This window comes from Eptesicus fuscus, chromosome 1 (assembly GCF_027574615.1).
Source record: "Eptesicus fuscus isolate TK198812 chromosome 1, DD_ASM_mEF_20220401, whole genome shotgun sequence".
NCBI lineage: Eukaryota > Metazoa > Chordata > Mammalia > Chiroptera > Vespertilionidae > Eptesicus > Eptesicus fuscus.
In genome coordinates this window covers 110916211-110940285 of record NC_072473.1, presented here as the reverse complement: position 1 = coordinate 110940285, position 24075 = coordinate 110916211, and the positions used below count along the sequence as shown (strand labels likewise).

General features: G+C 43.0%; 1 protein-coding gene across 2 annotated transcripts in view; it reads right to left on the bottom strand.

Annotated features, from left to right (window-relative positions):
• Positions 1-831: 831 nt before the first annotated feature.
• HS6ST2 (heparan sulfate 6-O-sulfotransferase 2) overlaps positions 832-24075 on the bottom strand; it is a 358595-nt gene continuing 335351 nt past the window's right edge. For both annotated transcript variants that reach the window (XM_008156954.3, XM_008156955.3), the window contains one exon: positions 832-1729. In XM_008156954.3, the coding sequence (XP_008155176.1) occupies positions 832-1729 (898 nt within the window). The remainder of the gene's footprint in view (positions 1730-24075) is intronic.

Below are 24075 nucleotides of genomic sequence, written 5' to 3'. Positions count from 1 at the left end.
ACAAAGGAAGATTCTATAAATGGGTTAGTTTGGAATGAGCACAACTCAGAAGCCTTAAAATGAATGAGAAGCAGCGCCAAAAGATTCCAGAATTGTTGACATTACAGTGCCCAGAAAGTATCTGGAAATTAGATCTTTACATAAGTATTCCATTTAGAATAAAAAGTGTTTTGTAAATATGAGATACACCCTGTTTAAAACCTTTGAGAGTAGAAGGTAGAAAAAGTTTAAAATTTTAAACATCTCTTAAATAACAAGATATGGTCCTGTTCTACTTGAAAAGCCAATACTTTTACATAGAACTACCCATGTTTGGGAGAGAAATTTTTCATTTTGTACATTTTGGTAAAATGTAGAAAATGAAAGGTTGTGTGTTTAATTTTAGGCTTTTTATGTTTATATTCATGCTAACCCCTGGAAAAAAATGCTTCTAAGACTGAGTTTTAATAGTGTATCATAAATAATTTAAAGTCCATTTTTTTAAGCGATAAGTTGTCACATTTTGTTTTCATTTTGTCTTTATAACGAATTTAAGAACTTCTTACAATGTCTAAAGAGCAATTTCTCTTGAGTCTGGTTTGGCTTTTGGATTATATAAATACTCCAACAAACCAAAAAAAGTGGGGGGATAATTGAATTACATATTGAAATTTGTTCTACCCACGCACAGTATAACATTTAATTGAAAGGCAACTGTAAAGGCAACATCTTAACTTTTATTAGCTTCCAAATTGAAGGAAGCAAGATGTGTTTGGACACTCTCTTCTTTTCAGATTTGCCATATTTTTACTGGTGCTTTGGGATGAGTGAGCAAAAGCCTTTGTGAACCATTTAACGCCATTTCTCTACACTGCCTATGTAGTCATTGGTGCTATTGCTGGTGTTGTTATCGCTCTGCTCTTGGCCTGGGTTCTGCTTCGGGCTTTCCCTGTTCTCTTTCTGGATTGAATTCTGACTCGAACTCTGAGTCAGATTCTGAAGCAGATTCTGAATCAGATTCTGAGTCATGTTCTGATTTGCATTCACATTTGGGTTCTGACTCTGATTCTGACCAGGATTCTGGCTCTGGACCTGACCCTGGCTCTGGAAATGGGTCTGAAGGAATCTTCCCTTCAGGAATTTGCGTTGTTCCTGACGCTTCCGCCTAGCATCCTGATGATCCTTCTGCCTCATAAACTGATACCTTTGAAGAAAGAGATCTTTCGCATAGCTGTACAATTCCATATCCAGAAAATTCAGTCCCTCAATTCGCTTTTGGATTTCCTCATTGATTTCTACACTAGAGGCCCTAGTGGTATTATATTGGGTAAACGGCGAAATGAAGTTCATGTTGAAGGTTTTTTCAAACAGATATTGGGTCTTCCGCTGAAACTCAGTTAGGCCGAAGAATGCCATGTGCTTCAGATTCGATTTGGCACTTTCTAGGAGGACCTTGTTTCTTTGCTTTTCGGGCATGACAGAGAGGTTGTAACAGCCTACGAGGGTCAGGTCAGAGAGCATGCGCACCTGGCGGTTGTTGGCCAGATTATAGGGACAGTCCATGAACTCTTTCAGCGGGCAGCCAGACCAGTCATCACCAGTGTAGCAGCTGGGCAGCTCTTCAGAGGTTGGGGGCCTTCCATCACAGACATGCAGTGATGCTTTCCATGTTGCCCCTCTCTGGACATGCCTCCACTCACTCAAGTACCGTGACACTGGGTCTCGGAGGATGGTGATATAGTGGAAATTCCTATGGAAAAAGCACAAAGACCAACAGTCAGGGATGTGGGTGACATAGTGGCATCAGGGAGGTGTATGGCATATGTGATGTTCACTGGCTGGTAAGGAAGGCAAAAGGGGAATGATGGAGAATTGGTGGCATTTGCCCTGTGAACTGTGGTGTAGTCTCCTCTCTTGAGTTTCACTAGCCTGTCCAGATAGCTAATTCTTTCACCTAATTTGCTGGTATCAAAAGTTTAGGCCTATGCCCTAACCAGTTTGGCTCAGTGGATAGAGCGTTGGCCTGCATACTGAAAGATCCCAGGTTCGATTCCGGTCAAGGGCATGTACCTTGGTTGCGGGCACATCCCCAGTAGGAGGTATGCAAGAGGCAGCTGATGGATGTTTCTCTCTCATTGATGTTTCTAACTCTCTATCCCACTCCCTTCCTCTCTGTAAAAAAATCAATAAAATATATATTTTTTAAAAAGTTTAGGCCTAGGACATCAGTCTTGTCATGCTTCACTTGCCCTCTGTTTCTCTCTCTCCAAACAATGACAAAATCCTTTCAGTGGCCCCATTTGCTAAGTAGGCAACCATTTTATTTCAAAACACCACCGGCAAACTCCCATTAAATGATCATGAAATGGAGACTCAGTGGAAGTAAGTGATTTTATTGAAGTGATATGGAATTGATAAGTGAACATAAATTCTAATCTTTCTTGCTAAATACACAAAGGCTTTTTTCTCACTATCCAGTCTAATCAGAGTATCATCTCATTTAAAAAATATTTTTATTGATTTCAGAGAGAAAGGGAGAGTGAGAGAGGGATAGAAACATCAATGATGAGAGAGGATCATTGATTGGTGGCCTCCTGCACGCCCTCTACTGGGGATTGAGCCCACAACCTGGGCATGTGCCCTTGACCAGAATCGAACCTGGGATCCTTTAGTCTGCAGGCCAACACTTTATCCACTGAGCCAAACTGGCTAGGGCTTAATCAGAATATCTTATTTTTTTCTTTATTGATTATGGTATTACATATGTGTCCTTATCCCCCCATTGCCCCCCCCCAAATGCCCTCACCCCCCCTGGTGTCTGTGTCCATTGGTTAGACTTATATGCATGCATATAAGTCCTTTGGTTGAGAATATCTTATTAAAAAACAAAACCTCATTGAAAGATTGTCTGATATGATATCTTTGATTTTGGTTGTATAAACATCATGGCTTATACATTATGGAAGTGGAATGCATAGATAAGCAGAGCAGCCCAGGGCCTCCAGAAATAAACATTGTGATTAATTACTGACTGAAATAAACATGGTATCTGCCAATGGCATATATGCAAGCTACTACCTTGGTTTCAGTCTTTGCTCAGATGATACTTTTCCCGATAGGAAAATTAACTCTGTAAGTATCAGAGTTAATTTTCCTGATACTTACAGAGTTAATTTTCCTATCGGGAAAAGTATCATCTGATACCTGTAAATTTTTTTTAAATACCCCCTTTCTTTACCCACTGAAAGGACAACTCGATGGCAGCAAGAGCAGAGGCTTAGCTGTGTGATTCTCTTCACTTTAAAGCTGAAAACTGATAAAATTCTTTGTTCAAATAGCAAACATTAAAACCACACACACACACACACACACACACACACACACACACACTACCACAGAAACATTAAGCCTAGGATGTGATCAGGTATACTCAAGGGGAGAAACAACCAGCGGGTGGGCTTTTAATAAGAAATGAATTTCCACTCAGGTGCAGTGCATGAAAGACAAGGTGATGGGAGGGCATATTGTGGGAGGAAAACAACAATAAACACTGAATATTAGCATTTAGTTCCTTAAAGAAAGCCTGGGGAATGGCTTACAGCTTTTTTGAAGTTTATTCATTCCCATGTGAAAGGCTAGTGGCTCTGCACACATGCCCAAGGAGCCAAAAGGAACCAACTCAATCACCAAACTAACTAAGTCTGTTGGCTGATGTCCTCTGAGGAAACGTTTCTCCCTAGTCTTGGCCTTTGAGCAACTCGGGCACCCTGGGAGCTATCCTGTAGGCCTCTATTCTGTGCCTGGTGTTTCCTCTACCTGGTGTGATCTTCCTTCTTTGACTGGAAAATTCTAGTCATCTTTCAAGTCCCAGTCCAAGTACTATCTTCTGAGAAAATTTACTGCAACTCTTGCTGCCAGCCATCACCTCTTGCCCGTGTCACATAGCGCTTCTACACTTAGCCTGTACTAGAACACTTTTGATACTGAATTGCAATTACTTGTTTGTATTTCTGCTTAAACTATGTTTTCTAGGACAGGGGTTCTGTGCCATCTCATTTATAAAAACCCTGGGTCTGTCACATCCACAATAACCGGAAGTCAGTCCTGCAGTCAGTGCTGGGTTGCTGTGGCGACCCACCACTGACTGCTATGGCTGCAGGCATGGTGATCCAGCACTGACTGCTGAGGTGGCTGAGAATCAGGCCCGGAGAGAGGCACGGAGAAGCAGGGTCTGATCCGTAGCCCCTGAGGCAGCTCTTGATCAGCACTTGCCTCTCTTTCTTTCCAGGCCTGGTCAGCAGCTGCACCTCCATTTCTCTCCAGGCCTGCACCAGGGCTGCTGATCAGCCCCGCCTTTCTGATTAGGCCCTGTTGATAGGCCCAGAGACTCTGACTGGCATAGAAACAGACCAATCAGAACCAAATCTGGGTGAACTGTCAGGAGCCAATGGCTGCCTAGGAGGCGGAGCTTTTGAAACTGACTGGCATAAAAACTGACCAATCAGAACCAAATCTGGGTCAACTGTGAGGAGCCAATGGCTGCCCAGGAGGCGAAGCTTTTGATGCTGACTGGCGTAAAAACTGACCAATCAGAACCAATTCTGGGTCAACTGTGAGGAACCAATGGCTGCCTAGGAGGTGGAGCTTTTGACGCTGACTGGCATAGAAACCAACCAATCAGAACCAAATTGGCCTACAGAGGAGGGCAGTTGTGGGTGAGATCAGGCCAGTAGAGGAGGGTAGTTAGGGGTGATCGGGCAGGCAGAGGCAGTTAGGGGCAATCAGGTCAGCAGGGAAGGGCAGTTGGGTGCAAGATCAGGCCAGCAGGGGAGGGCAGTTGGGGGCAATATCAGGCCGGCAGGAGAGGGCAGTTGGGGGCGATCAGACTGGCAGGGGAGCAGTTAGGTGTTAATCAGGCCAGCAAGGGAGTGGTTAGGGGGTGATCAGGCAGGCAGGCAGAAGCAGTTAGGGGCAATCAAGCAGGCAGGCAGGCAGGCAAGCGGTTAGGAACCAGCAGTTCTGGATTCAGAGAGGGATGTCTGACTGCCAGTTTAGGTCCGATCCCACAGTTGGACATCCCCCGAGGGGTCCAAGATTGGAGAGGGTGCAGGTGGGACTGAGAAACCCCCTCATGCACGAATTTCATGCACTGGGCCTCTAGTAAAGTATAAGAACAATTGTATGTTAAAATTTAGATAATGTAGATGAAATGGATAAATTCTTAGAACACTCAAGTTATCTAAAACTAATTCTAGAATGCCCCTTGACCAGATGGCCTCACTGGGAGCAGTTAGGTGTCGATCAGGCTGGCAGGGGAGCGGTTAGGGGGTGATCAGGCTGGCAGGCAGGCGAGTGGTTGGGAACCAGCAGTCCCACAGGGATTGGGTCTAAACCGGCAGTCAGACATCCCTCAAGGGGTCCCAGATTGGAGAAGGTGCAGGCTGGGCTGAGGGACACTCCCCCCAGTGCACGAATTTCATGCCCTGGGCCTCTAGTCCTTCTATAACTCTCACACCATCCATTCCACCTTTGTACCTTGGCCTTTACACCTGGCACAAAGCAGAATCACAGTAACTCCTTCAATTGCTTATTTAATTTACTATTCTGGAGAAATTGGAAACTAAGAAGGATATGCCTGATCATATAAAAACTCTGGCTAATCTAAGTGTCTTGCAAAAATTACAGAAAAAAAAATTTTAATCACTTTCAATGTTTTTCTAGAATAAACAAGCATGAACACAAAAGCATCTGGGAGTGAAGATGAAGAGGGCCCAAGACCACCTTCACCTATTCTCACTGCTTTTCCTAGGACCTGACTTAGTGGCTGCCACTAAAATTCATCTCAGTGAATACATACTGTTAATGAGTAGCAGCTTTTGTTCCCCAGCAGCCTTTACCAACAAAGGTGACTATTCCCATGGGCTTCCTCCTTCCACTCCAAGCTTTGGTATCCATTCATTCATTCATTCATTCATTCAGTACATAGTTATCAAGCCTTTATGCTAGGCCTCAGGTGATAGCTTAGTGACAATTAGTATGACTATTTGGGAAAAATGAAATTTATGAAGTTCAGTGACACATTTGGATCAATCTTTCAACTGGCTTTTCCAGGTATGCATTATAATGGGGGCTGCTGGGTGTTTTGAACCACCATAGTGGAGTCACCTTCATGCTTAGTTGACAGTTCTTCCCTAGTATATTTTCCTGATTTAAGCCTACAGTGACATCTTCTGGTAAATCCTAGAGTGCACCCCAGTTCCAGTCTGAGGCGCTCCTTTCTAACAACTCTTCCTTACCTTTCAGAGCAGATTAATCGCAACCACCAGGGTTAGTGTCAGGAACAGTGATTTGTAAGTACCATTCCCACATGGAGAGAGAGAGAAGACACCACAGAAAGGCAGAGACAGACATTCCGAGAGTCTTCATGTTCTGGATGTATGACTCCTTTCAGTCCCAGGTCCCTAGTGCCTGCATTAGGTGAGTGCAGACCAATGTGGGCAGCCTCAGTCTCTACACTCTAGGGATTATCATGGCAGCAAGAGAAATTAGGAGCCTCCACATAGGCATGCATGCAGGTGTGCATGCATACACACTGCCCTGGTGATAACAGCCACCCTACATTCAGATGGCAAGAGTTCTGGAGATTCAGTGATTGTCAATGGCCCACTTCCTCCAGGGAAAACAGGCCCAGAGGCCCAGATTGCCATAACTGGAAACACTTAATGCTACTTGAAAAATGATCTCATACGTTAAAAGGAAGATCTGCTAAAGGGCAGGTCTCCAGGAGTGTCCAGTGGCCTCCCGAGTTGCATAATGTGTTGGTATTGAGAAGGCAGGTAAGAATAAAATCTGGGAGGTTTAGCTGGGCAAAGAATGCAGAATGCCAATTCCTCAGAGTGAAGAGTTGTTAAGGGAACATTAGCGAAGCAGTCTTTCCACCCACAGCAAATAAAGATATGCAAGCCCAACCTTATGGGAATATATTGGGAATCAAATAGGCTCAGGGACATGGGTGGCACTTTTCCACTGGTTAGCTCAGTTTAAGCACCTAATGTGTGCCTGGCATTGAGACAGGCATGGGGGACAATGACGGGAGTAAGAGGTGGAAACCTAAGCAGAGTACCTATATATATAAAAGCCTAAGCAACCATTACGACTGGAACGACCCGTCAACCAGTCGCTATGATGCACACTGACCACCAGGGGGCAGATGCACAATGCAGGAGCTTCCCCCAGTTGGTCAGTACACTCCCACAGCCAACCTCCCGTGCCCCCACCCCCCTGGCTGGCTGGCCAACCTCCCACCTGGCCAGCCCCCCCAATTGGCCCTGATGAGGGAGCCTGCTGGCCAACCTCCTGAGATCCCTCCCCAGCTGGCCCCCCAATAGGCCTTGATCGCCAGCCAGGCCGAGGGATCCCACCTGTGCATTAATTTGTGCACCGGGCCTCTAGTTTCAATATAATGTTAGAGCAAGTACAAAGTACAAAGAATGCAACTTGCAGTGATTTTTAGCCTAAACTGATGAAAGAAGAAGAGTTTGTGTGATTTATTTTGAAAAATAAGTAAGAATTAGATGAGGCAAGAAGAGAGAAATGGAGTATGAGGCAGAAAGATCAGCATGAGCAAAGGCACAGAGATATAAACTACCATGTTGTTTGTGGAAGAAGTGCATTAAAACATCTTACCAGGAATTCCGAGATAGTGGCAGGAATTGAGGGTGAAGAAGTAGCAATAAACCTGGTTGTGGAAGGCCTCAGATGCCATATTTAAGAATTTAGACTTCTGTGGGGAACAGGGAGGCTTTCAAAAGGTTTTAAGCAGGGAAGTGTCATGATGAGATCTGTGTTTTAGAATGATCACTGTGTATGGTGTGTGAAGATGGAATTAGAGAAATTAACTTAGGTTACTGTAGAAAACAAGACCAATGAAGGGAGGCAGACTAGAAAAATATTTGAAAGGTAGAATTAACAAGACTTGGTGACAAAATGAAGGTGAAAGGAAGGAGAAGGGATTAATGATGCCTCCCAGATCTCTTGAAAAATGTCTGAAGTGCCTGCAGGACATTTAAAAAGAGAGTTGAATGGACGGATCTAGTACTCAGAGAGTGATCTGGGCTTAAGATCAAAATGTGTTGTCTGCAAGATGTGGTAGTTTCAGGCTGTGAGGACCTGTTTAGGAATTTTTCTTTCTTTCCTCCTTCCTTCCTTCCTTCCTTCCTTCCTTCCTTCCTTCCTTCCTTCCTTCCTTCCTTCCTTCCTTCCTTCCTTCCTTCCTTTCTCCCTCCCTCCCTCCCTCCCTTCCTTCTTTCTTTCTTAATCCTCACCCAAGGATATTTTTCCCATTGATTTTTAGAGAGAGAGAGAGATAGACAGAGAGAGAGAGAGAGACATCGATGTGAGAGAGACACATCCACCAGTTGCCTCCCACACGCGCCGACACAGGTATCTTCAAGACTGAACCTGAAACCTAGGTATGTGCCCTTGACCAAGAATCAAACCCACAATCCTTCAGTGCATGGGCCAATGCTCTAACCACTGACCACCACTGGCCAGGGCTAGAGATTGGTTTTCAATTCCACACATATGGCTCCAGATATTTAAAAGAGAACATTTAATACCCAGATGTTTCTCTTCTTTATGCTAAATATGGTTTTCAACTATTCTCTACACAGCTTCGAGTGCCCTTTCTGTCCTCTTATTTGCCTGTGAATATATCCCACTTTATTGGAATATGCCCTCCAGGCATAGTCTAACAAGTAACAAATAGGAACAGTATAACCCCCCTCTCACTCTTGACACCATTTCTCTAAATGTGGCCTCATATCACATTGGCCTTGTTAGCAGACACGCCATACCACTGACACACAGTCAACTAAATTCTTTCATTCATTTACACATATGCCATTTTGAAACCCAATCTACCTTGTCCTAGCCTGATGCCGTTTATTTATGGTCCCATTTATTTTTGTTAGAATAAGTCTAAGCCTGTCAAAATGTATCTGGATTTTGATTGTACCCCCCAATATCATCACAATATCTTGTCATTCCTTTTGGCAATGCCCATATCCAGGCACTGATCAAAACAAAACAAGATGCAGGTGAAAGCAGGTCTGGGGTAGTTGCTGGAAATCTCCTTTCAGATTGACATAACCCCAAAGGTTGTTGCTGAATGGATGGATTTAATTTTAAACCATTGAGTCAAGTTCAGTCACAGGAAAATCACACTCAGTCTGTTTCATTTAGTAGTATTTGGATGGAAATATCTTGTGACTAAACGTGTCACTTAATTTAGATGACCAGGAATCACATCTTTAAATTGGAGACATGACTCCCCATCAGTTACCTGGGTTAATGGCCATTGTTTTTTACTCTGTATGCCTTTGCAGGCAGAACACAGTGAAATGAGCTACCCTGTACAAGTCTAGGTCAACTTCTTCCTGTCATTGATAAGTAACTGAGGAAACAACAGCAACCAATGAAAAAGTTGTCCCAGCAAGAAACCTAGGGGACACCCTGCCTCCTCTGTCTTGCCCATCACTAACATCTGAACTTTTCCCAAGTCCTATTGACTCTAGTTTTTCTTTTAAAAATTACATTTTTATTGATTTCAGAGAGGAAGAGAGGGGGAGAGAGAGATAGAAACACCAATGATGAGAGAGAATCATTGATCGGCTGCTTCCTGCACGCCCCCTACTGGGCATTAAGCTTGCAACCCAGGCATGTGCCCTGACCAGGAATTGAACCGTGACCTCCTGGTTCATAGGTCAACCTCAACCACTGAACCATGCCGGCCGGACCTGACTCTAGTTCTTTAATAGCCCTTCAGTCCATCCTTTCCAAAGCCTGGTGTCAGGCCCTCATCACTTCTTTACTGGATCACTGTAGCAGCATTCTGGTCCACCTCCCTGCTTTCAGTGTCACATCCATTCCACACACCCCTATGGCATACATCTGACCTGTCATTCCCTAGTTAAGACCTCTCAATGGCTCCATATCATCTATGACATGAAGTCTAAGCTCCTCCACATGGGATCTAGCAACCACCTTTCTCTCCCTTGTTTCTATCATACATTTTCCCCCTTTTCCTGTGTGATTTGACATCCCCCTCCCCTCCTCTGAATCTCAGACATTTGGCAATATCTGGAGACATTTGCTTGTCACAACTGGGGGCAGATGCTGCTGGCATCTAGTAGGTCGAGTGTCAGGATGCTGCTAAACGTGTGACAATGCACAAAGAATTATCCAACCAGATATCAATAGTGTCAAGGTTGAGAAGCTCTGCTCAATATTCTATGCCCCAGGCATGTAAAAGTAATGTTAATTTTCCAAATTGGTTACAGGCAATGATGTTACAGGCCTCTTTCCTTTGCATATGGAGGGCCCACTCTTTGATAGTTTATATCTGTATCTTTGTAGGTTATCTGGAAAATCCTTTAAAACTCAACTCAAAGATTGCCTCTTCCTTGAAACCTTCCTTGGCCTTCCTTGGCAGACTTCACTGCCCTGGTATTCCTCTGTTCCCACTGCACTGGTATTCTCCCATTGTAGCATTTATCACAATGTGCTGAAATTATATAGTAATTTTTCTGCTTCTCCCATTGTACTATGAGCTCTGGGAGGGCAGGAACCAGGTATCATAATCTCCTCTGGACCAAGCACAATGTTTGGCATCAAATAAGTGATTAATAAAAGATTGTTGAATGAAAGTCTACAGCAGAAGCAGCAGAGCTTAGGATCAACTAGGAAAATGCATATATTTTTCTTTGATAAGGAAAAGCCACTAGATGTCAGTATTAAATAACAGATATACCATTTTATATCTGTGATGGAATATTTTAAAGAGATCTAGCTATAAAGGACATCTAGTAATATTTAGCAGCTGCCCCTGGTGTTCTGTGCAGCATCCCACTGTTAAAGAAGGCTGGAGAATTTAAGAATATTAAATGTAAGGAAATGGACAAAAACAAGAATCACATTTTTTTTATTTTTACAGATTATCCTGCAATGAGTACCTGAGTACTAAGTCATGCAATCCTAGACTTTCAGAACAAGAAGGAACTTTTGAGATAACAAAAATACTTAGGTCAAACCCTTATCTTTTGAGGTGAGGAACTCAAGGTCCTGAGAGAGGCAAGAATTTGCCCACAAGTCACAAGTGAGCCAGTAGCCCTTGGGAATCAGTCTAAGTGCAAGGAATATTGCTGGGCTGAAGGTGTGTAGTTTGATAGATCCTGTCTTTGTGTTTGTTAATTACCTAGGACAGCAAATAAACCAAGCCTGAAAGATCTCACTAATCCTCATGAAGGGGAAATATTAGGCTCTTGAGAGACAGCACTTCCTTATACCAATTGCATATCCAGGAGCTGGGGGCGCTTGTGCCTAGCACTTACTTATACATTAACTCCCAACAATACTGTGAATTAGATAATATCACTCCCATTTCAAGGATGAAGAAACTGAGACTCAGAGAGAATGAATCGACTCAGGGCCATGCTACAAGTAGGGGTACTTAGACTTGAACCTGGTTCTCTCAGACTCCAGAACATATATTCTTCCCATTCCAGTCCTGGGACACAAACCCATTAGTTCTGCCTCTACAAACAAACTAAAGAAGTGGTTCTCAAATTGTGGCCCCAGATCAGCAGCATCAGCATCACTTGCAAACTTGTTAGAAATGCACATTCTTGAGTCCATTAACTGAAGCAGAAACTAGGGGGTTGAGCCTGGCAACCTGTTTTAACAATCCTGTCAGGAAATTCTGAGGCATATGCATGGCCAAGTTTGAGAACCACTGTCCCACACATGTGGCCTCAGAGATCAAAAGTCTCTCAGAGATCCCAGGGAATACCCAGAGTGTGGGTAAGCCAAATTTGCTCCCAAGAGCAAGTCTGAGCTCCTCACTCTACTCCTTAGACAAGCCCTAAGGATGCCCATTTCTGTCCAGGGAAAACCCAGGGAACTTTTCCTGAGAAAAATTATGAGGATCATGCTGGAAGATTTACTTTAAGGCCACTCGTTAACAAAAGGCTACAGTAAGGTTTTTCTTGTGCTACTCAAAGGGGAATAAGTATCAAAGCCTTTTTTTTAATGGAAGAAGGCCAGCAAAACTATACCACTTAAGGTCATAGGAGTGATCAATGAAAAGTTAATTTAAGAAAGGGAACAAATTTGTAGCCCAAATCAATAGGAATAAAGATTTTATTATACCCGTAGCTTAGTTGCTTTGTGTTGGATTTTTTAAGTTCAACCATTGCACATCTTGTTCTTGGATCAAGGGTGAGTGGTAGAAAAATAAGAACTGTGGTCAGTTGTCATAAGTAAAGTCTCCAAACAGTAAGAGTTATATATGACATTGAGTCATTAATGCTGAAGGTCTGGTCTTCTTCCTCGATTAATGATGTCTGAACCAACCGCATGGACCCTCCACTGCATGGCTTTCAGATCAAACAACATTAATATATGAGCACAGAATAAACAAAAGCACATGTAATTAAATCAAAGGGAAATATGCCTCTGATGGGATTGGATCCCTCAAGCCCTGGAGTTGCCACTTTAACTGCTGCTCTTGTGTGACTCATATACTGGCAGTCCCCAAAGAAGAGTTCCATAAACACTGTGATCAGCAGAAGCAGCAGTCTTGTAAAAGAAGTGTAGGACTTTTAGAGGGGACTATTTTGAAATGGGTGGATACTCACTTCATGTATTGTTTTTTTGGTACATTTGCCAACAGTCTTGTGGCTTAGTCATGCTTTATCTAGTGAGAAGGGTGAGCTATCACCTTCACATAGAATGGGTTACTTAGAGCAGCACCACCCATGATTTGATTTGATTGTCTTTACAACACTAGGAAAACTCAAATGATCTGGACACTGAACCTCTCCCTTTACTCCTCAAGTTGATGTTATGGGCTCACGACTTGGTCAGGATCTCTGGGCAACCCAAGAGATGTGAGGAGAAGGACCAACTCTTGGGAGCCCACTGATCTATAAGAGAAACAAAATTTTCACTGGTTCTTTGAGTGGGTTGCCTACAGTCCTTAGCAAGACATAACCACTCCAGGTAAATACTGGATACAAAACCAAGTTGGAAGAGGCTACAGGTCATGTACACACCAAACAAGCTATTCAGTTCTTCTTGCAGAGATTTTTTGCTATTCTTTACACCTCACCCAAAGGAATAGTTTTGTGTTTATAAGCTAATAACTTTATTAACAGCTTAGTTAATTGATTTTTCCCCTCTAACCTATCTTGTGTATTGTGGGGGGACACAAATGTGCTTACATTAAACAGAAGGACATTTTTCTATGCCATTCTTCTTTTCCCCTTTCTCTTACAAAGTAGGAAAATTATGTTTTCTTCTTCATTGAAAAGGAAGAAAGCAAGATTTCTAATGTCTGTAAATTCAAACCCAATGTGGAATTCTTCACATAATAAGTCCCGGTGATATTTACTTCTTTTGAAATAAATCTAGCTCTCTTCCTTCCCAAAGCCCAGTAGGCTCCAAAGTACATAAATCTATGGACTTTTGTGAACAGTGAAAAAGCTGATTTCTTCAACAAGATGTGAAATTCCAAGCTTTATGACCCATAGTTACCAGCCTTCATTCAGAGTTCATTCAATTGCTTGGCAGCATGAAAAGTTTTGCAGCTTACAATGCCTCCTGAATTTTTTTGCATTCTGAAATTATTTTGTGAGTCTCGGTTCATTAATACTTACTGTGCTTTTTGAGGTGGAAAGAACTTCTACAGAAATCCCCCTTGGGTGTGTAGATAAGGAAGCTAGGGCCCCATGAAGGGAGGCTTGGGAAATGTCTAAGTGCCACCACTGGAAAGTAGCATGGTTAATGTCTTCATTTTAAGATGAGCATCCTTAGTGTCTCTTGTACTGGGAATCTACTGTTCCTGTCCTGCCTTTTTATTGGAAAGTACATCCACTACAAAACACTACATGTTCAAGGTGTCAATTAATAAGTAATAAAACTGGTACCTTTGTGACATTCAATTCGGGAACAGGTATGCACAAGTTGGGGATATAGTATTCATTTAGCCCTAAAGTTGAGGGGCTTGGCCTTGAATTGTAAGACAGATATTTAATCTATCCATAATCAATGTACCAACTTTGGGTAACCCCCAAATTGCCAAAATTAGAGCTGTGGGCACAGTAGTGTGAAAGCCATATGCATATGAGCACTTGCTCTCAAAGAGCTTACAATTTAGTTGGGGAGGCAGGACCAAAATTCAGTGTGGGGGGTAAAGTTTGACTATAGGGAAGGGCTAAAATAAGTGCAAAGTTAGTCAGAGAGGAGAGTTTACTATGCTATATGATGATCAAGGAATGCTTCATGGAGGAGGAGAAAGCTGATATCATAATGAATAGAAAAGATTTAAGTAGGTGTGAGGTAGGGTGGGTAGGAAGCATTATAATGTGAGCAAACAGTACAGCAGAAGAGCTACTAATAAATGTTATGATTTAACAGGTGATTACATTGTGCCAGGCACTATGCTAGATGATTCCTCACAAAACCACATTAAATCGGTGCTAGTGCCTTCATTTTACGCACAATGAATGTAATGATTAAGACGGTCCATTCTAGCCCGACAAGTGTGGCTCAATGGTTGAGCATCGACCCATGAACCAAGAGGTCACTAGATGGATTCTCAGTCAGGGCACATGCCCAGGTTGCTGGCTAAATTCCCAATAGGGGGTGTGCAGGAGGCAGCCTATCGATATTCTCTCTCATCAACGTTTCAATCTTTCCATCCCTCTCCCTTCCACTCTCTCTAAAATCCAGAAAATATATATATTTTTAAAAAGGCCCATTCTAGAACTGCACTGTCCAACCAATATACACTGAGTGGCCAGATTATTATGATCACTGAACGCATAATAATCTGGCCACTCAGTGTATATCCTATATAATAAAAGGCTAATATGCAAATTGTCCCCTCGACCAGGAGTTCGACCAGCTGGCAGGCCGGCCAACCGCCCATGTCCCCTCCCCCTGGCCAGGCTGGCCGGACCTCACCCATGCATGAATTCACGCACTGGGCTGCTAATATATATATATATATATATATATATATATATATATATATATATACTGAGTGGCCAGATTATTATACTTTCAGAGATCATAATAATCTGGCCACCCAGTGTATAGTCACCAGCCACATATGGCTAGTGAACTTCGTGAAATGTGGTTACTTCAAAATAAGTGCTTTAAGTGTTTTCAAGCACATGTACTAAGGTTGACTAAGACTGAGAGGAAGATAAAATATTTCATTAATTATTACTTATACTGATTACATGTTGAATGATAATATTTTTTATATATTGGGTTAAGGAAAATATATTACTAAGTTTAATTTCACCTGTATCTCTTCATTTTAATGTGCCTATTAGAAGATTCAAAATTATAAATGTGGCTTACATTATATTTCTGTTGGATAGTGCTACTCTAGAGCCAGAGTGCCTGGGTTCAAATTACAGCTCTGGCAGTTACTAGCTGTGTCAGCTTGGGCAAATAACTTAACCTCTCTCTGCTTCTGTTTTTCTCACTTACAATGTGGGGGAAACCATTGGGTATCAATGAAGATGAAATTTTATATATATATATATATATATATATATATATATATATATATATATATATACACACACACACACACACACACACACACACACACACACACACAACTATCTAATAAAGAGGGAATATGCTAATTGACCCTCACACCGTCAAAAATATGGCAGTGCCCATAGCCAATAAGGAGGGAATATGCTAATTGACCGCCCCACCCTCAAAGATGGCAGTGCCCACAGCCACAAGATGGCGGCGCCCAGTCCCCTCACCCCCGCCGGGGTGGCAGGTGTGCAGCGGGCCCGGCCACTCCATGGGCCTGCCTCCAGCGTCCCCCAGTCCCTTCAGTCCCCTAGCAGCCCAGGGTCGGCCCGAGGCACAGGCAAGCGTTGGATGGCAGCTGCCCAGCCAATGCCCGAGGCATAGGCAAGCCTCAGATGTCAGCTGCCCAGCCACCCAGGGCCACCTGAGGCTCAGGTAACCAGGGCCGGCCAAGGCTTGCGCTTCTGGCAGTGGCAGCAGCAGAGGTGTGATGGGGTGTCGCCTTCCCCTGATTGCTGGGTCACCTCCCACCCCTGAGGGCTCCCGGACTGTGAGAGGGGGCAGGCCAGGCTGAGGGATGCCCCCCTTCCAGTGCATGAATTCTCATGCACCAGGCCTCTAATATTTATATAGTATCCCCCCAAAATGTATATACACTTTGAATAATTATTAATTCCAATGTGTTAAGGACAGAAACATCAATTCAACTATCAGCTGTTAAGTGCGTGTGTGGGTGTGTGTACACAAACACACATATATATACTTAGGTCTGTCTTGGGATACAACACTCAATAAATACCAGTTACTATTACTATTGTTGCTGTTGTTAAACAGATAATGGTATTTAGCTATAATAATTTATTTAACCATCTAAAATCACAGCTAGTGAATGTCTGTCAGCTCTGTGTAACTGCTGAGCACAACTCTTGTCCACTGCCCTGGCTGATGCTCTGTTTGGTTTTTGGATCCTCATTACCAGGCACATCTGATCCTCCAGAGTGTGTGTGCTTGCTGTGCACAGCCCAAGGGCACAACTAGTCTGGTCAGAGTAGACGTTTAAAGTAGGATGTAGTTGGATATGCCAAGATGTGAAAAAAGTGGCTGATTCTGTGGTTTTGGTGTACCCATGATAGAGCCTTAGGAATGGGATCTGGGCACATCAGTGCTGGGGCCAGCAGAGGGATGCAGTTGGCAACCATTTTAGCTCAAGCTTCACATTCCACAGACGAGGAAACCAGATAGCCGGCTCCCTTGCCATCTGCAGACTGTGAGAAATCCAGAGACACATGGAAATATTTCTTTAGGGACCTCCACAAAGACAAGGAATCAGGTAACAGGGCTTTTTCACATGGTAGGCAGTCAATAAATATCATTTAAGGTAATTCTGAGCAGGCTGTAGCCAGTTGCACTCATTCACCTGGGCCTGCTGTCTGGGAAGCAGGCACCTCAAGTGCACTTTGGAGAAATCGTTAGAAGAAAACTAGTCAAGATAAATGTCTGCTCTCAGCATTGTGCTATTTTCCAGAACAGCACAGGGGAAATGTTATCCCTTAAATGAAGGCTGCCTTTCTTGAGTTGTGGGTTGATTTTAATGAGCTCTAATACTGTTTTAAGGTGATGAGAGAGATGAAGTGAAAACCCTGGTTTTTGTGTGGGAAGCAGACCTTGTTAATCACTTAAACTGTAAGGAATTGTAACCATTCAGAATTTCAAGGGCTGGCAGGGTTGTTCCTCCTTTCCCCTGGGAGAGTTTTTTTTCTGCAGATATTGAGGCTGCAAAAGGTACAACTACTGGGTAACAAGGTTATGCTGTATGTGTGTGGAAATAAGCATTATACAGTATACAGTACCAGGTACAGCGTGTTTCTTTACAGTGATAACTTTGTGAATGGAAAGAAACCTCACTAATCCCCCACCCAACCTCTCTACCTAAAAAACAATCTGATGTCACATTTGAGTGAGTACAGGAAAGGTCACCAAAAACAAGAGGACCCTGCTTGAGCAGAAGAAATTATTTTGAAGGTTCTGTTAGTGCTAAAAGCGTACAAGAATTCTGTAACTTCTGTGTGTCAGAGGTTATTTTTCAAGGTATAGATAAAAGACTCTGGCTACCTGTGTTTCCCATTTAAGACAAAAAGAGAACCTATCCTGAAATCAGCTGTTTAGCATTGGGAAGTTTGGGGGGCCAACTACCCTCTCCAGCCCCTCCCCAGTCACAGAGTGCTCCTCCAGGTTGCAAGTGAATATCACACTGTGATGTCTTGAGTCCTAGAGAAAAAGATATTTTTGTTCCTGTCCAAAATGTGCCAGAGCGGGCAAGCTTACATACAGTACGTGAAACCAGACAGCTATGTATTTTGTGAAATATGTCATGGTTCCATTTGGTTGGTGAACGCATAAACATCTCACAATTTTTGACAGAGTGTAAATTCTTTTTTTTAAATGGCATTTTAAAAGCACCTTCTTGTGCAAAATGGGACTCTATGTTACTGAGGAGGGGTGCGGCCATCCTACAGTCACAGTGAGGAGCAGTTCAGTGAGCAAGAAGCCTGAGAGTACTCCATAGCTCCCTCCATGCATAGGCGGAGCTCAGGGCTGCTCTCTAGATGGTTGAGAGCCATGTTCTAGTCGTGTAAACTGGCCCACCTGCTGAAACACAAAGCCTCTGTGAAGGGAACTGATGGAAGCCATGCAACAGACGCATATTTTATACGGTAGCGGGGCTGGCAGGCCTTTCGGAAGTCAATCGGTCCAATCCCTTTACCAAGGAGCACACCAATGCCCAGAAATGAATGATAGGGGCTTTTCTGAGGTCACATGGCCTGTTTATGGCAGAGTCGTGAACCAAAACCCACGGTGTAACTCCTTCCTCAGGTTTCAGAATATCATGCTGGCCCTAGCCGGTTTTGCTCAGTGGATAGAGCGCCAGCCTTCGGACCAAAGGGTCCCGGGTTCAATTCTGGTCAAGGGCATGTACCTTAGTTGCAGGCTCCTCCCCTTCCCAGGCCCTGGTCAGGGCACATGCAGGAGGCAACCAATCGATATTTCTCTCACATCGATTTCCCTCTATCTTTCCCTCTCTCTTCCATTCTCCCTAAAAATCAATGGAAAAATGTCCTCAGGTGAGGATTAACAAAACAAAACAAAAGAATATCATGCTCAAGGTGACTGACAATCATCAGCTTCAGGAAAATGGAGCCCCTCTGTTTAGTAGAAGCTCCCTTATTCTCTAGTGCAAGATTCGAAAGCCATAAAGAAGGACTAAAAGTCAATGTTCAGACTGACAGAGATATCTGACTGATTTTCCAACTTAAGGCAAATGCTAGAATGTGGCACCACCCTCAGACTCTTCCATTAATCATTCACTTTGAAGATGTCAGTGGGGAGTCAGATTCACTTACATGCCACATGAACCACCTACAGAGATTTGCCTCCTGGCTTGGCTTTTCTCTATGCAATTGAGGTTAATTCTCAGAGATAGTGACTCACAGCAAGTTGGATTTAAAGCCACAGATGATTACTCTAAATGACATCCCCCTTCCCACAATGGTTTTTCAAAAAGGTCATCTGAAGAAAATCCATTGATATCAGTGCCTGGGAGAAGGAAGGAGGAGGGAGGGAGGGAAATAGGGAGGGAGGGAAGCCAGGTGAATAACAATCAGAAGTTTCATGAGAAAAGGTGAATGGCTCACCATTCTTATTTCTTTAGTTTCCTACACACTCCTTTAAAGTACATAGAACAACAAATAAAATTACCGTTTTTCAGAAGAGGAACTTGATTGAGCCTCAAAGGAAGTGATTTGCCCAAGGATACACAACTAGTCAGCAGTGGCTTTAGGACAAGAACCCAAGTCTCCTAACTCCCAATTCAGTGTTTTTCTCACTATCCTCTGTTGTACTTTAACAGATACAGTATTTTGTCTTTTAAACCAGGCTGTGCATTCCTAAAGGTCAAGATGACTGGGCACATCTCCTATTTCTCAGCACAGGCCCAGCACTTGATGGGATTGAAGACTGGTGGGTCAGTTGACTGAATGTGTACCATGAAGCCTTGAATTGCCCAGGATGGCCCTTTCTGCCCTCTCCCACTGTACATCTTCAGCTCCTCTTCCCAGGCCATTCACCATTAATCAGAGCCCAGGAGCATTATTCTGCAAGTCACACAGGCCCCTTATTTCCAATATTACCTTTTCTCTGGATTCTTACAGTTCCTCAGGCCCCAATTTTGGAATTCTCCAGTCAGAAGAGACTGTTGCACACAAAATACCACCTGACAGGGTGAAGAAGGTCCCTTTACCTTAAACATTTCTCCACAAGACTGATATCTTACGCTTAGTTAATATTTCTTTTTTCCTTCATGATGGCCAGAAGATGTTGTCCTTTAATCTTCTCTATGCCCTGTCCTATGCCTCTTGCTTTATCCCTGCTGGACTCTCTCAGCTTAGGTTACTCAAAATCTTAGATCTAGAAGGAACAGAGATTAGAAAAATTCTTTTCATCAAGGTGTCATGTACTTAGCAACACTAGAAGGATTTCCATTTTACAGAGGTATCCTGCTGAGGAGCAATGCTGTGCCCTCTGCACTTAGAGAATTTCTGGCAGCAGCAGGGCAAATACTATGAGGTAGGAGGCCTTCCTGAAATCACAGCCTGTAAGTGACTGGCCATTGAATTCAGCTGAAAGGCGGCTTCAATAGTCACATTCAGGCAGCCTGTCCCTTTCTGCTCGAACAAAGCATAGCAATTTAAAATGAGGACATTTGGTGACAGTTTTGATCAAACCTCTTTTCCTTTTCAGAATCATGAATCAGTCATGAACACACTAAGTGAAAACAAGATTTATCTCCCTAGACCTATTTTTGAAGTCCTGTTGTTGCCCTACCCTACCTCTTTCCATTTAACGTTCAAGAGTCAAGGTGCGACTAGAAATATGTGTGGGGAGAAGACATCGACCTTCACCTTCTGTGTGGTGGGAAGAATGTGTTGACAGTTGAAATATGGGCAGGTACATTTTGGAGAGGCTGGTGTTGCTGCATTTCATTGTACCAAGCAAACGTCTGGTGACAAATGATTCACCTTTGAGGATCTTAAATGTGAAATATTTGTATTTCTAAGTTCCTTTTCAAGGATTAAAGATCTATTTATTATTCCAAATCTTCTTGAAGGGACAACACCCTCTTTGTCCTCTTCTAAAAATGTATCTATGGTAATTTTTTTAGGAAGGCACATTTTCTTCCTCTCTCATTAGATCCTCACAACATGCCTGTGAAACAGATAGGCCCAATCCATTTAATAGGTGCAGATATTAGTGCACAGAGAGGTGAAAGATCACACAGCTCATAAGTCATCAAGTTACATAAGTCTGAAACCCATGTCTAGACATTTAGACTCATTCTGCTACCCTGTGACACTTGGCTCATTTATTTGAGAATGAAATGAATTTAGCATGAAGCAGTTCAGAGCTTTCCGTAATACTCTAAAATAGGACCTGCAACCAGGGCCAGCCTGTAGGGGTGGCATGGTTTTCAGGGGTGCTGGGAGCACAGCCCCTTCCTCTCATGGATGGCTAGAAAACCACAATGGGAGGTTTATTCTTTGGGTTTTAGTATCTGCCTCATGTGTATCTGGAGGGGGCAGGGGATAAAGGGTAGAGGGTCATAAGCCAGGAAGAGTTACCAGTCATTTAGATGCGGGGGGGGGGGGCTGTAAATGACCTCTACGATAGCCCTCCTATGGATTTAATAATCAGGTGCCACATTGATGAGGAGGAAGGGTGTGTGCAGGGCATTGTAGAGATGGTCACTGAGTTTCAAGGAAGGAAAATAATGCTGAGAAGAAAAATTAAGGACGCCTAAGTCAAACTTGATTCCCTTAGAATTTTGCTGGGGCTAAGATCCTGTCAGAAATCTCTGGTTTAGCCCTAGCTGGTTTGGCTCAGTGGATAGAGTGTTGGCCTGGGGACTGACGGGTCCCAGGCTCGATTCTGGTCAAGGGCACATGTCCAGGATGTGGGCTCAATCCCCAGTAGGGAGTGTGTAGGAGGTAGCCGAACAATGATTCTCTCTCATCATTGATGTTTCTCTCTCTCCCTCTCCCTTCCTCTCTGAAATAAAAAAAAAAAATTAAATGTTCAAAAGAAATATCTGGTTTAAAAATAAATGTAAAAGCAAAGATGTAAACGGTGAAGAACAAGGCTTTGCAGAGAATATTACCCAGCTGATTTTTAGATGAATAATATTCATGATTTATCACTAAGTTACTGGTCTAGTCTTATCTTCCATCCTATCTCTGATCCTCTGCACATGGACTCCCACATTCTAACCAAACCAAACTCTTCTTCCTTATCTTCATTTTGCTGCTTCCTGCTTTTGCTTATATTTGTCCCCCAGGCACAAACAACACTGTCTGCTCCTCTCTACCTGTCTGTTCAAATAGGACTGTCTTCTCAAGGCTCCCTTCCTGGTGATGTCCACATCTGAGGCAGACATGCCTTCCTTTGAACCTCCAGAAAGGGTTATCTGGACTTCTCTTAGGGGACGGACCCTGTTCATTTGACTTTGTAATGTAAGGTATTCATGTCTAAGTCTTCTCTTCCGTCCGAGGCTATGGGCATCTTGAAAAGAGGGCAAGGCCATGTACCTTTTATATCTCTCATGGACTAGCTGGCCCAGAGTCATGAGAAAAGGCCAGCCATTGATAAATGCTTTGTAGTTAAGAGCTCAGTCTCTGGAGTCACACAGTTCTGGAAGCAAGCCCTAGCTTATGTAACCTTATGCAAATTACTTAACCCTCTAAGTATTGGTTTTCTCATCTGTGAGCGCCCATTTCACACTGTCGTGATTTATAAAATGAAATAACCCATGTAGGGTGCTTATCATGATACAGGACACCTGGTAAGTATCCCACAATTATCTGCTATCCATATTACTTTTCTCTTAATAAAATGTGCAGTCCTCTCACATTTAAAGTTATTTCCTTTATCAATAACTAAGAGCCATTATCTTAGAAGCAAAGGGAATCATGTTAGGAGGTTTGTTAAATGCCCTGACTACCATTGTATTTACAGTGACATTTATCCCATCAAAATGAGGGAAAGGCAGGAACTGGTTTCAACTTGAATCCAATATTTCTGTAGCCCACATGCTGACTACCGCCAAAGCCTCCACTCCCTGGGCGGTGGTTGTAGAGATGGAATAGCAGCAGTTTTTCATTTTCCGGAGTCCACTCACCCTTCCAAGAATCTCAATGCCTCATTGATTCATAATACACTGCATAAAGATTTCATTTTTCCTGCCCACAGTGATACATTATGGAGGCAATGTGTTTTGCCACTGAAAAGTTTGCTTAGTAGAAAAATTTGGAGTTTTGACATTCAGGAAATTACAGTCATCTGTAAAACACGATTGATATGCCAAGGCTAACATTTTCATTGCACTCGCAGAGCCAGAATAACTATGATAAAACATGTGTTACACCACACACATTTCGGGATCTTTTAAGAAAACATTAGTTAGCTCTGAGAACCCCTCCTAAGACTCCAGGCCTGTAAAGGCTGTGCCAGTGGGCTGTTCACCATTCACAAGGATATGTTCACTGCCCCAACCCAGACTCGGGTGCTAAGACAAAGCTATGGCCGAACACATCTTTTAACTTGGTCTTAGGTTCGAGGCTGGCATTCTTTATACCCATACCACCAGGTTAAAGATATGAAAGGGAATCAGGAACATGAGTTAAAAAATTCCACCCCCATTGTGGAATTCTTAGGCAGTCACAAAAGAAGCAGGTTTATATTAATTCTTAGGCAGTCACAAAAGAAGCAGGGGTTCTCAGAGCTAACTAATGTTTATATTAGATAGAATGAGAAGTTGAAGGTTTACAAAGGAGAAATTAGATTGTTCTCTATTTGCTTACATTTTAAATTTGCTCTCTATAATTTTACATCCAAGCATTTCTTTGTGTCTTTCCAGGTATAATTTTCAGTATTAAATGGTATCAGAAGCCTAAGTTTCTGGATCTATGCACTTGTTCAACATATGATTTCAGAATGATAAATTCCATCAATTTAGCTGAGGAGTGTGGGTGACCTTTATGGCCTTACTGAGAGAGCTATCCACTCAGAGTCAGCTTTAGCAAGGTTATGGGGAATTTTTAATTGGCCTTCATCCATTTAGACCCATGGAAAGTACACATGCACATTATGTGGTTCTGGGGGTAAAGGTACAAGTGACACTGCCCTTGGTTTTGAAAATTGCTTAGAGTGATGCTCTCTACCTGACCCCAGGTCACCTTTTTTAGGTACTGAGGAACACATCCTGCCCAAAACATGTGAGTAGATCTGACTCATGGATCAAGCAGTCTTAAAATCCTCAGAGAAGTCCAGTATGCTATCACACTCAAACAATTATAGCGAGTGCTCACTGACCCTTCGCTATAAGTCAGACATGAGTCTAAGTGATAACATGCAGTAATTCATTTC